At 55.3% G+C, this 13117-nt stretch overlaps 1 protein-coding gene across 2 annotated transcripts in view; it reads right to left on the reverse strand.

The window, feature by feature from the left end:
* The window catches only part of DSCAML1 (DS cell adhesion molecule like 1), an 81383-nt gene extending 68841 nt beyond the window's left edge, over positions 1-12542 (reverse strand). Inside the window, exons 1-3 of one of the 2 annotated variants that reach the window (XM_042882464.1) lie at positions 12507-12542; positions 3382-3699; positions 1513-1659 (exon numbers count right to left, since the gene is read on the reverse strand). In XM_042882464.1, the coding sequence (XP_042738398.1) occupies positions 1513-1615 (103 nt within the window). In that variant the 5' untranslated portion in view covers positions 1616-1659; positions 3382-3699; positions 12507-12542. Of the gene's footprint in view, positions 1-1512; positions 1660-3381; positions 3700-12506 lie in introns of those variants that run through there. The other variant, XM_042882465.1, reaches the window with a different exon arrangement.
* Between the last annotated feature and the right edge of the window lie 575 nt (positions 12543-13117).

Below are 13117 nucleotides of genomic sequence, written 5' to 3' on the forward strand. Positions count from 1 at the left end.
AGCAGTGTCCTTCCCAGCTTCTGCCCGGGGAAGACCACGGAGAGAGGAGTCTCATGCAATATTTCATCCTGAGACTGTCAGAAGTGGGTCAGTGCTGGGGAGGAGGGGCACTGGGCTGGAGCCCTGATCACGGCAGGGAGCTGGCTCCTCGCCCCAGCTCCACAGCCCGGCGTGGGCTTGGTGCCAGCACCAGGATTGGCACAGGGGTCAGTGGAGATATGTGCCCTTGATGCTCCTGCACAGCTCCCAGGTGTCACCTCACAGACCCTACAAAGCCCCAACAGTGGAAGGAGTGCTGCCTCCCAACGTCCATCCCCATTCCAGCCATAGGGGAGCATTGAGCCAGCAGCTGGTCTGCACCCAGAGATGCCACCACAGCCCTCTGGAAGGCTGCTCATCCCCTTCCAGGTGAAGCACTCTGCTCCTAAGCTCCTTAGGAAACAGCCCCGCAAGGCGGATTAGAGCAAATCCCTCCCATGCACGGTCAGCAGCTGGCACTGGGATGTCCCTTCATCCGTCCCCCCGCTGGTGGCAGCCCCTGGGCACAGCATAGCCTACGTGGCCCTGGGGGAGCAGCGGGACTTATTGACCTGTGAGCAAATATCAAGCACCGAGTGCTCACTTTAGGCAAAATCCTTTAATTCTTTCTGGATCCCCTGGGGAAAGAAGCATTGATTACTTTACTACCAGCTCACCCACGCTGCGCCGGGCAGCCAGCACAGCCATCAATATAGCCAGGGAGGAAGCCAGGAGGTCACCCCGGCACACAGGGACACTGGTGGCCCCACACAGCACCTGCCACAGCCCTGTGCTGCTCCTGAGCCTGTGACAGCCTGGCAGGACCCAGCACAACACATTCAGCAGCATCCCCTGTTTGCCCACACCAGGCCTGGGAGGTTGAATCCCACCCAGGGGACCTGCTGGAGCAGGACCCTGCTTTCAGAGCCTCCCTGCTTTCATGGGGTATCAAAAGCCATGGGGAACTGCCCAAGGGTCCCTGCAAAAGGTTGGGTGCTGCTGTCCTCCTGTGTCACACCGGTGGGAGCACATCCTGCCAGGGTGGCCACGTGGCTGCCAGGTGCCATGAGAAGAAAGAGATGCACAATGCCATTTTCAAGTCAAGAAACTGGAAAACTGACTCTGTGCCATTCGAAAACCAGGGAAACCAACCAGCTGCAGGTCAGGATGGGGATAGCACGGGACATCTCCTGCTGACCCAGTGCAAGGTGCCACGCAGCCATGGGGGTGAGATGGCTCAGGCAGGCAGCAGACACCGGGACAGGAGCCACGAGCTCAGCAATGCACAGAGCATTACCATCACCAGAGACAACAACACAGCACATCTGCTCACACCACCAGGCCTCTCCGGTGTGAAGCCACAGGATAGTCCCCAATAAAAGCCTTGGCTTTGGCAGCACCAAAAGCCATCCTCCACAAGAGCCAGCCCAACAAGAGCAAGCAGGTCAGGTATTCCAAGGAACACGGCGCTTCCCAAGCAGCTGTCTCTCTTACCTGGGATGATAGAAACGGTGTCTTTTTCCCAGGACACAACACTAACATATTCCTGCACTGAGGAGGGGATGAGGCACTTGAAGACAGCCACGTTTCCACGCATCGACCTTTGGTCCTCCACCCGGACGGTGTACGGCTCCCTGAAAACTGCAGAGGGGGGCAGATGGTTGGTGGCATGACAGCACCGGATGGAAACCCATCTTAGTTTTGCTTTAATCCTTCATCTCCCCCCCCAAAAAAAAAACAACCCCCCCCACCTTGCTGGCTGTCAGGGCACCTTGCACTGCTGCTAGAGATCAGGAGCAGAATGGGTACATTGCTGGGTGCTACTGGGTGACACCTCACCTGGACAGTAGCAGGGGAGGTAGCAGCCACAGGTAAGCAGCCAGCTGAAGGACAGGCCCCAGCTGCACCGCTGCCCCCCCCAACTCCCTGCTATTAATGGGGTGAATGGAAGAAACCCGCACAGAAAGGAACACCAGCACTGCAGCAGCGTAATCAGCCAAAGCCTCCTGAATCACATGGAGCAGGGGCTTGTTCACAGGCTTTGAAGGCCAGCAGAGAGCATGGGGGCACCCAGCTGGGCTCTGCTCCCAGCACCCCAACCCCACAGCCCCTGCTGTGCCAACCTGCTTGTTCCCACAAAGGCAGTTTAAAATCAAGACCAGCATGTTTACAGTTTTCCATTGGCCACAGAGATTTACTCACTATGCTCACTACTAGCTTTGCTAAATATTTTGAGAGTTTTCCCAATTCCTCATATTTTTAATTGGGTCTTACTTGCTTTCTTTATACAGCCGTCATTGGCTTTTCATGCTGCATGGCCACCACAAAGCAGAGAACACAAGATAGCCAAGGGGACACAAAGGTTTCAACCAATTTCAAGTGTTCCAGAGCCAAAGTGCTTGGAGCTAGCACTGCTGAGGCCATCCTGGTGGCCCTGCTCATCGCCCCACTGCATGCTGCCCACTGATTGCACCTGCTAATAGGACAGATGTGGGCCCTGGGCAGCAAGGGAGCTCACAGAGCCCTGGCACAAGGATGGGTCAGCTCCATGCAGCACAGCCACGTTTACTGCACCCCTACCTGCTGCCATCCCTCCTCCACTAAGCTGTGGTTTATAGGTAACCTGCTAATGTTGGTAAATAATTCACTCCAGGAGGGGGGTTAATACCCATTTACTCTGCAGTACAAGGTATTAAAATAAAAAAACCCTGTAGTCACTTCTGTCATGTTCCCTCTGCTAGCCCCATTTTTAATAGGTTACATAATGAAGCCATTCCTGGGCTATTAGCCCTCCTCAGCCTGGTCAATAATTTACCATAACGGCTTTTGGAAGCAGCTCTTTGCCATATTCCTCCTTTTTTCTTTGCTTAATAAGCCTTGGCGTGCTTAGACTGGATGCTCCAGTGGGAACAGAGCAGTCTGAGAGGGGCTGTGGGACACGGTGGGGCTCTGAGCTGCAGATGGATGTGCCCCAGGTCCTCCTGCACACGATGGTTTACGCTGCTTAAGGGAGGTGCAAGGATGCAGCCGCACCATCGCTGCACCCAAACCACACGCCGTGCCCCTGCCCATCACTGCACAGCCCTCCCCGTGCCAGCAGCAGACTTGCATCACACAGCTTGCTCTGAGCTCAGGCAGGACACAGCTCACAGACATATTGGCAGCTGCCTCCCGTTCATCCAACCCCTGCGCTCCGGCTGTGCAGCATTGATCGGTGCCCTCGCAGCAGGGCAGCACAGCCCATGCTCAGCTTTCCTCCGAGCACAGCAGCGTGCTGTCACCACCCCACACCTGGTGGGCAGGCCAGGAGACCCGAGAAAAGCCGTCACCGCATCCAAGCACCAAGCCCCAGGGAGATCCTACCTGCTTTAACACGGATATTCGGGCTCCTGATTTTGCCAGCCGAGTTCTCCGCCGTGCAGAAGTAGTCGTTGTCGTGGATAAAGCTATTGAAGGCTGATGGCGAGAAGGGGTAGAGCTGCAAAGTCCCATTGGCATGGACATGCCGGATGTGGGGCACATCGTAGATGTCGTCACCTGTGGCCAAATACCACCGAAGGACGGCGCTAGGTGACCCTGCGGCCGGGCAGGGGATCACCACCCCCACTGTGCTGGAGAAGGTGACTTGCTGGATGGAGTCGTTCACAAAGTAGAGGCTGGTTCCAACATCTTCAGTGTGAGCTGCAGAGGAAGCAGAGTCTGAGGGTCAGTGCGGATGGCAATGCTCCTCAGCAGTGTGATCACCCCGAACCCAGCCATGGAGCACAGAGAGAACATCAGGGCAGGGGCTGGAAGCACAGCTCAGGAACTACGAACATCTCACCACAACCAGATGCCCCCACGCATGGGTGCTCCTCAGCCAGACGTGCAGCCTCAGATGTGCAGTGCAGGCTCTGCACAGATACACCACTACCCGGTGATGGGGGCTGTGCATGCACTGGTGGCCCTGAGCTTGCACCAAAGCACAGCTCACACTGCCCAGAGCCACCCAGCACACCGTGATCACTGCAGAAAAGCAAAGGAGACCTCTCCACCCAGCACCCCCCTTGCCACTCCAGGACCACGAGCTCCCCTTTACCACCACAGTGAGCAAAGCTGCCTACAAATAAGGACGAGGCAGCCCCCAGTCACTCAGTTCCGTTTTTCTTTTTTTAGCCACATTTTTCTGCGTGGGCAGAAGGACACAGATATAGCAAGCAGCCCTCGGCGCTGTATTAATAGCTCTGCCTGGGAGCACCACTCGTGGTGCTGCAGAGCCAGCACAGAGCGTGCCATGCTGCTGGCTCCAGCGAGCCGCTGGGGACCTCCCTGACCCCAATTCCTTCACTTGGGGAGAAGAGAACAGGAACAGGGTGGGGAAAACACACCAAGATCCACATCTGTGCCCACATCATGCTCCACTCATTCTCAGCCAGGTCAACAAAGGAAAGCCCAAAGCACCTCAAAACCTTCCTGTGCAGAGCCGTGTCCGGGTTCCTATGATCCCAGTGTGAGCACCCACATCTTGCTCTGCACTGAACCATCATCTAAAACACATAAAATGGTCAAGTTTCCTCCTTTGCCTACTCAGAGCCCTATAGTCTCACACCAAGGCCAACTGCAGCTGTAGAATCACAAAGGTTGGAAAAGACCTCCAACCATCAACCCGTTCCGAAGTGCTGCACCTACAGAGCTGCATCACAGAGCAACCAAAGGGACTGGCAGCCAGCAAGATCCAGCACTGTCACTGCACCCCAACCAGTGACATGCACCAGGGCAGGATGTTACCCACCCTACACCCTGCCCAGCAGCAGTGGGAGTGCAGCCACAACCCTATGGGGAAGCATCCTCCTGTCTGGTGAGGGTTAGAGCTGGAAGGGTGAAGGGTGGGAGCAAAGAGTGGAAAAATACCTCGTAAACAGAAATTCAGATTACCCATGAAGCTTTTTCAGGTCAAAGGGGGAAACGGATTTTTAATAGAAAATGGAAGTTATGGGATTGGCAATAGTTATGTGACAGACGCATAGAGTTAAATCCAGATAATCTCCTTTACCATTTAGCATTGAGCACCATTCTAATTCCATGTTTCATAAAACTGTCTCCAAATCACCGAGGGAGATTAAAAACTTAGAAATAGCGCCGCAATATTTTTAAACCAGAAATCACTGCTCACATCTGGTCAGATGTGCTGACCCTAACCTAAATATTGAGGGCATTAATTCACGCGAGCTGGAGAAGAGGCAGCTACAGAGGAGCCCACATGGAAGCGTTTCGCCGGGGGAAGTGCAGTGAAGCAGGCACAGCACCAGACTGCTGGTTCCAGAGCTGCACAAAGCCCTGCACGCAGCCGGACACTGCCTGGCTCACTCTGAGAGGCACGTATTTGAAGTCATCAAGGTGCAATCTTCTTAAATTGTAGTAAATTACAACCTAGAGTTATTGAAATATTAATATCTCTCACTGAGCTGGAAGCAGAAAGTCATTTTGCTATCATCCCATAGGAATATTTACCAGCCTCGATGGCTGGACTTTCCAAACTCGACTCCCTCTGGAAGCGCAGCCACTCTCAGCATTGCAGAGCCACGTGCCGTACGAGATGCATTCATTTACTCTAACGAGTGGCTGAGGCAGAGCAGCCATAAATCGACCCCAGGGTCTGTCAGCAGCCACGTGCTCTGGGAGGAGACAGCTGAGGTGTAGGTGTGAGTCCTGCATGGAAGCAACACGCAGAAATGCCAGCACCTCCCCGATGGCAGCCCAGCGAGGCAATGCTTCCTCGCCTCCAGACCTCACAGGGAAGAGCTGCTCCTGTCACATGAAGTGGGTTTAGGGCTATTTGCCACAACCAGGTGCGTTGCTGCCATGCAAAGGGTTTGCAGCACCATGGAGCAGACAGCTGCTGAACTGCAAACCCACTGCACCCCACCAGCAGCATATTCCCAAGGCTCCCCCTCGGGCTCAGAGCTCCAGGTGCCTCCCAGGATCACCACCAGGCAAGCAGACGAGCTGGATGAGCCATGGGGGCTGCCCAGCCACCAGCTGTGACAGGCTCTGCCAGGAACAGCAGGCTAATCACTGCCTTGCCACTCATTTATTATCCTCATTAAGGGCATTTGACACCTGCCCTGTTCAAGGAGAAAGTGAAGTGGGTGGGAGTTGAGGTAGGTGGCATGGCCTGACCTTGCCTCCCTGCTGCCAGGAGGTGGGACAGACCCATCCCATGCTACCCCTCCGTGGAGCAGTCTTTGGCTCTGCTTGGAAGGAGCTTCCATCACCATCAGAGCACTAACCATCCTTCTGCTAACAAAGGGAGAGTCCTCAGAGCAAGAACTGACATCTCTGAGCATCACAGAAGGGAGAGGAATGGTGAGACATGGGGTCAGATGCACATAGCAGGGCTTCTCCAAGCGCCCCAGCACCTGCAGCAGTGCACAGGAGGTGCACAGCCCCCCCGGCAGCACAGCTCCCCTATGCAGAAGGTCTCCCCAAAGCAGCAGTTTCCTAAGCCATCTTAAAGCCCTGACCTCAGCCAAACAGCCATCCCCACAGAGCGGTGCCCCCAAACACCAAGCGCAGCCCCAAGGGCAACCCCAGAGCACACAGCCACCTTCCTTAGGAGGGAACACCCTTAGGAGGGAACATCCTACTTCCTTAGGAGTAGAACCCAGCTTCCAACCCCCTATGGGAGTGCATCCTGCTCAGAGTGCTGCTGCCTGCTCCTTAATGCATCTGCATGGAAATTAAGACCTGAACCACCTCCAGCTATTACAGCAGCACCCAGGCGCAGGTTGTAACCCTTGCCTGGAAGGAGCAGCACTCCCACTCATTTGCCCAGCCCCTGCAACGTACAAATGGTCACCTCCTGCTTCTTCACACTACAGTGTCATTGTCACCTCCCCATCCCTGGAGGCTGGCATGGAGACGGGCATTCCCCAGCCCTGCATCACCTCTCTACAGCATCCCAACCTCCTCCAGGAGGTAGGAACGAGCTCAGGAAGCACAGGCAGAACCTCTCTCTGCCCTCTAACAGCCCACCCTTGCTTCTCCAAGAACACCCAAGACCCAAGGGGACATCAGCAACGTGACTAAGACAGGCTGCAGCAATGTGCCCCCAGGCACATGGGTCAGGTCCAATGGACAGAGAGGCACTGAGGCCACGTATGCCTACTGCTGGCCTTCCTGCAGAGCCAGCAGCCCCTCACTTCCAAACCTCAGCTGGCACACTTGCTTTAAGCACAGATTTCTGCCCCACAGTCGACAGGTGTGAGATGAGGGAGTTTGTCCATAAAGCAAGCCAGAGGAAGGCAGCTCGCTCACCTTGTCCCTTTCCCTTTAAGCTGCACTTGCTCCCTTCCCTCCCACAGAAATGAAACCCAACGGCCCCTTCCAAGAGGCAGCTGCTATGAGCAGTCAGGAAACGGATTTCCAAAATATTTGGTACAGCTCTGCTAGCAGGTGATGATGGCAAGATGCAGATGGTACACGGTTGGGTTTGTTTCTTAACCATCTACAAGCAGGGAAAGAGAAATTGATGACATTATAACATACAAATACATAGCTGGCTGTAGCTGAGATTTCAAAGACAAGAAACACTCTGGACCCAAGGCAGCCACTGCATAGCTTCTCATTACAGCACTCTTTGTATCTACTGCGACAAACAAACCCCTTCCTCCTTCATGCCCTCCTAGGAAGCCACACTCGTTAGCAGCCTGCTTGTCTGGGTGTGAGATGACTTCATGCGATCCAAGGCACAGCTCAGAACTCACACGCTGCCATGTCAGAAGGATTCCTGCCACAAAGAGACGCTTCCAGTTTTATCCTCGCTCCGTCAGCTGCTTCAAACGAGGACAGTGCTCCTCACCACTCCACTCCGGACCAGATGGGCAGAAGTGCTGCAGCAGAAAGGCACCCTATGCACTGCTGGGCAGCACGGCCCTGGCACCCGCAGCCTCTGCTCCTCCAGAGAACAAACACCAAGAAATATAGGGTTACCCATATCAATTTCTCATCCAAAAGCGAGAGCAGCCCTAACCCTACGCCAGGTGCAGGTAAGGGCTCTGGGCAGGTTGCCACCGTGGCTCCCAGTGCAGGGAAATGTTGGCTATCCGCAGGCTAACAAACGCCGGGCATGGCGAGGGCTCAGCGCCGCAGCCTTCTCCTCCGTGCATTTAATGAGGCTTCCATGTTTCATTTCAGAGACAAACGAGCGCCATGCCACGCTGGGGGAGGGCCAAGATGGGGAAGGGAAAATAAAAATAAATATAAATAAAAATAAACGCAGGCTGCAGAGTCCACCGTACCCAACACCGGAGCATAGTGCAAATCTAGTGCCAAAATAAACCAGGACAGACCCAGCAAGAGATGATCTTCCAGCTCAAAGCCTCTGCTCCTCAGCGCACAGCTCACACCACAGAGCTCCTTCTGTCCTTCCTGGGGGCTCCCCACCTCCGTTTGTTCTAAAGCAGGGCAGAAAGAAGCCACAGCCACCCCTCAACTCCAGCAGCCCCCTGGATCAAACGTTCATTTGCTTTCCGCCCCTACTTGAGCTCTTGCTCTACAGTGGGAATGTATTAAAAGGCTGTGCTCCGGTGCCCAGAAATATTAAGTGCCTGAAAGGTTTATCGTGCATTAAGCAATTCATTTTTTTTTTATCCCATTATTATAATGAAACTTCCCATTGTATTGCTGTCCTCTCTTTGGAACCGTTTCACTTTAACACTTTCCATCACCAAGGCTGCTCAGCACTGAAGATATGTTTTATTCCCCCTCCTCTCCCCAAAAAAATAAAGAGAAAATGAGGCCACGAGGAGTTGTGCTAATGGAGGCTTTTAATTTGCACTTCTCAGAAGAGATAGCTCTGTGGGGTGAGATCCTTCTTCCAAGAAGCTGGGGCTGCAAACAGGCACGGGGTTTATTGGCTTTGCAGCTCGTTATTTTGGCTGCTGGGGGCAGGGAATGGTGGGGTCCTCAATGCTGATTTGTTTCTGTTTTTTTCCCCTTGTAGCACGGTTAGAAATGCAAATGTAAGCAAAGCAGGCGCTGGCACATTCAGCGCAGCAGATCCGAAACAAAAGCAATTTTGGTTAAAGCTCCCAAACGCAGTTTCAGCCCGGTTCTAATAAAGCAGCTATTCCATAATTAATAATTGATGGAATAATTGATCACCAGGCAACCGGACAGGACGTCCTATTAAGCCTCAGTAAATATTTTTCATCGGGTTAGCACTGAGATAGATGTGCAATTTAACAGACAGCAGGAGAAGTCTCATGGAAGGAGGCAGCTCCGCTCCCCTCATTTCTCTTTCATTTCCTAAATTTCCCCCTCCACTCCTGCTCTCAAATGTCAAAAAAAAAAAAAAAAAAAAAAAAAAAGATAATTAGGGCAAATGCCATTTCATATCCCCCAAGCACCCCCACCTGCCACAAGGTGGGCACTTCCCCCAGTCTGCAGATGTGGCGACAGACGTCCAGAGAGGTAATTGATGAGAGAAGCACAATTAAAAATTCCCACGGACCTGGAAATGGGCAATTCCTTTATGTAACATCGATTGATTGTTGTCACAAACGCCCTGCGATTTAACTGCCCGCGCTCCATGCGGCTCCTTGGCTTTCTATTTTAATTGCATCTATAGCAGACTTGGTTTAGAGTATTACCTCCATAGATTTGGATAGCATTCACTTAATCTCCAACTTTAAATTAATCTCTAATCTTTAAGTGTGCATCTCTCCTTGACATACTTCTCCCACGATCCCCCCCCCCCCCGAACGGCCCCCCCTTCCCAATCTGATTCATATCAAACCACTGGGTTACACTTAATGCAACATTCCTAGAGGGAAGGCTGTGATTTTTTAAGCGTTGCTGGATTTACCCAGCCTGATGGGATTAGAACATCGCTCTAAGTAGTCCCGGAAAAGCGGGCTTAGATGCACAGAGCTCCCCGAAGTAGCGCCGCGGGGCCGCCGTCCAGGACTGGGAGCGGGGATGCTGCGCCCGTCGGTCCGCGGGTCCCGGCGCCTACGGGAGCGGCACCGACCCGCACCGTGCGCTCCTCCGGGCCAGCCCGAGAGTCCCGGAGCGCCGCGCAGCCGAGGAGGGATGGGTGGGAGTGGGGAGAAAAGGAGGAGGGGGTTCGAACGCGGCCCGAGGGAGCCCACCGCCAGCCCGCCGCCCAACCCGTGCGGACGTACCTTTCCGCAAAGAGTACAGCAGGAAAAAAGTTACCAGCCACATGCCATAAAGAGCACCTATGGCCCCGGGGTGCGGCGCAATTGCGGACGGTGCGGTGCCCCCGGCGTGCCGCGCTCCCTGCCGCCGCGCTGCCAGCCAGGTTGAGATGCCCAGAGCCGAGCTCGCAGCCGCTCCTCCTCCCCTCTCCCGGCGAGTGGCGTCGGGAGGGTGGGCCGGGCTCCCGCGCACTCCCCGCCCCCGCGCCCCGCTCCCCGCCGGGCCCCTCCGCGGCCGCGGGCGGACACGGCCCGGAGCTGAGCCCCGCCGCTCGCCCGGAGCGCTCCGCGACGTCCCGGTTCCCCCCCCGCGTCCGAGAGGGAGCGCATGGCTTCCCCGCGCTTCCTCGGGCCGGGCCGCGTTTTGGGAGGGCGGCTGGTGACACCCAGCCCTTATGCAAGCAGGGGGTGTGTGCTCGCGCGCGCCCTTCCTCTGCCCACCCCGGCTGGTGGCACGCACCGAGCCCGGCGCTGCGCTCACACCTGGGCAAGCGCGCAACGCCCCGCACCTCCGACCGCCCCGCAGCGCCGGGTGCGAGCGATCGGGTTAAGCGACGGCCGGGCCGTGCCCGTCACGCTCCGTAAAGCTGAGCACAGCTCCATCGTCTGCAAAGCTCAACTTCACCTTCGTACAGAAGGGTTTCCCCTGGGGTGAGCCGTGTCCCGGCCGCAGAGCTGCTCCTCAAGGCAGCTGTGCCTGAAACATGGCTGGCAGCGCTCCTCCTCCTGGAAACCCTTAGCAGCCCAGGGACAAAATCGGATTTACAGGACAAACAGCACCAGCACTCAGTGATCCCACAGAACAGGGCCTAGTAGACCTCACTACACCAGCGTCCCTCCAGCCAGCACACACGCACCAGGCCATGCTGTATTTTGGGGTGTGTTTAATCCAAGGCTTAATAGATTGACTAACACCAAAGCCAATTTGACTGGACCATTAGAGGAGTTCAGGATGTCTTTTCTTGGAGTGCTCACAAAGGTTTCTCCTTGCTTTCCAAAGCAACCTGTTCAACCCCAATTTGTTGAGAAATAAACAGAAAGATTGAAGCAACAGTGAATGGATAAAAATATGCACTGTCTTCTTTAAAGAAAAAAAAAAAAAAACCTGTTTAGGCTTAGAAGAAAACACATCTCACAGTAAAAACAATTAGAAATGCAGCTCCTTGGCCATTTTCAACCTGCTCCAGCTCACCGCAGTCCCTTCCTTCATTTTTTCATTTGAGAGAATCAGACACCTCTATCCCTGAGGTGCCCCCTGCAGTGTGCTGACACCACAGCCCTTCTTCCTCCTCCTCCCTGAGGCAGTGCTTTATCACCCTCAGCTGCTGGGATCCATCACCCCCCCACACACAGCACTCTGTCATCACGTGTGGGTGTCCCCACATGCAGCCCTCCCTGCACCCCAAAGCTCTGGCTGACACCCACCCTGCACCCACGCATCGCCCAGGGACTGAGGTGTATTTCCACCCCCTGCTCCACCTGTGTACAGATGTTCGCTGACATCCAGCAGGGAAATTGGGATTCTGGCCCATACTCAAGGCTACAAGCAAGTCCCAGGCCCTAGGGACTGCCAGCCACATGCCAAGCATCTTCCCCTTCCTCCCCCAGCAGCTGAGCAGAACCTGCTGATGGAACCTTCCTCCTGCTATCGGCACACTGCTGGTCCCAGGTGCAGCTTCTGTCCCCTGCAGTGAGGGAGGGAGCACGGGGCACTGACTGAGAGCCCACCCCTGGGCTTTGCCCCCACACTCAGAGAAAGAGGCCTCCCATAGCGCCCACATGTGAGCCCTCACAGAAGTACTGGTGTGTCTCCTTCACGTCAGCACTCAGCCCAGAAAGCTGTTACCCTACTAAGAGCCGCCCCACTGACAGAATGTGAGCATCACACACCTCACGCAGCCCCTCTCCACTTCAGCACAGAACGCATACAGAAGGGCTGGCACACTTGTATCCTGGTGAAGGAGCTGCTTTGTCCAAAGCAGCTTTACCTGGCTGCAACTTTTTTGCTCTAGGGTTGGACAGCATTTATACTCAGCTCCTGGATGCCCCCTAAGCTCACACATCCATTATTCCACTGGGTGCTTTGCCCAAACACACAGCCTGCATGTAGACACTGAGGAGCACTGCAGAAAAGCAGCCTTGCATCAGACCCACAGCTACAGCCACATTTGAGGACCTCTCTCAAGGAAACAGCCAACACACAGCCCTCTCACCCCACATCCCCCAGCCGCTCTCCCAGACAAATCCCATAGAGGAAGCACTCATTAAAACAGCAGGGCTACTTACAGGATTTCCACAGGATGCTTCCGATGCAGTGAGGGGCTTAACCTGACAGCACCCCTGCATCCGGGGAGGCAGCCCACTGTGACCCCAGCCTGCCACTTCTGAGAGCCCCCACACACTGCCTCTGTCCTGCACGGAGATCCCCAGTACCACCACACAGAATTCTTAGAGCCCTTGGGACTAAATTGCAGGATGGGCTGCACCTGCACCCAAGCTAACTGCATGCACCTGGGTGCTAAAGGGGCAGGCACAGCCCTGTGAGTATTCTCAATATGGGGAGAGGGCTGCAGGCCCTGGGTCCCCCAGGGATGGCTCGGTGCTGTACTGTGTCAGGGAGCAAAGCTCCCACCCCGCTCCGTGCGTCAGTTTCCCCCGATGGATCGAGCAGACCGGCAGCGGGAGGGCCAATGCCGGCGGCTTGCAGCCGTGTGTAGAGGTTGGTAACACCTCGATCAGACCGAGAGCAGCGGGCAGCGCGCTCCGACAGCTCTGTGCCTTCTGAAGGGTGCTTGGAGCCGCACGAAGCGCGGCTTCTGCCTCCCCCTAGTGCCGCCGTGCGGAGCGGCGGGCCCGGCCGGGAGTCAGCAGGACCCGATCAGCTCCGAGCAGGGCTG

This window comes from Lagopus leucura, unplaced genomic scaffold, assembly GCF_019238085.1.
Source record: "Lagopus leucura isolate 7727_CA_CO unplaced genomic scaffold, USGS_WTPT01 Super-Scaffold_100034, whole genome shotgun sequence".
Lineage (NCBI taxonomy): Eukaryota > Metazoa > Chordata > Aves > Galliformes > Phasianidae > Lagopus > Lagopus leucura.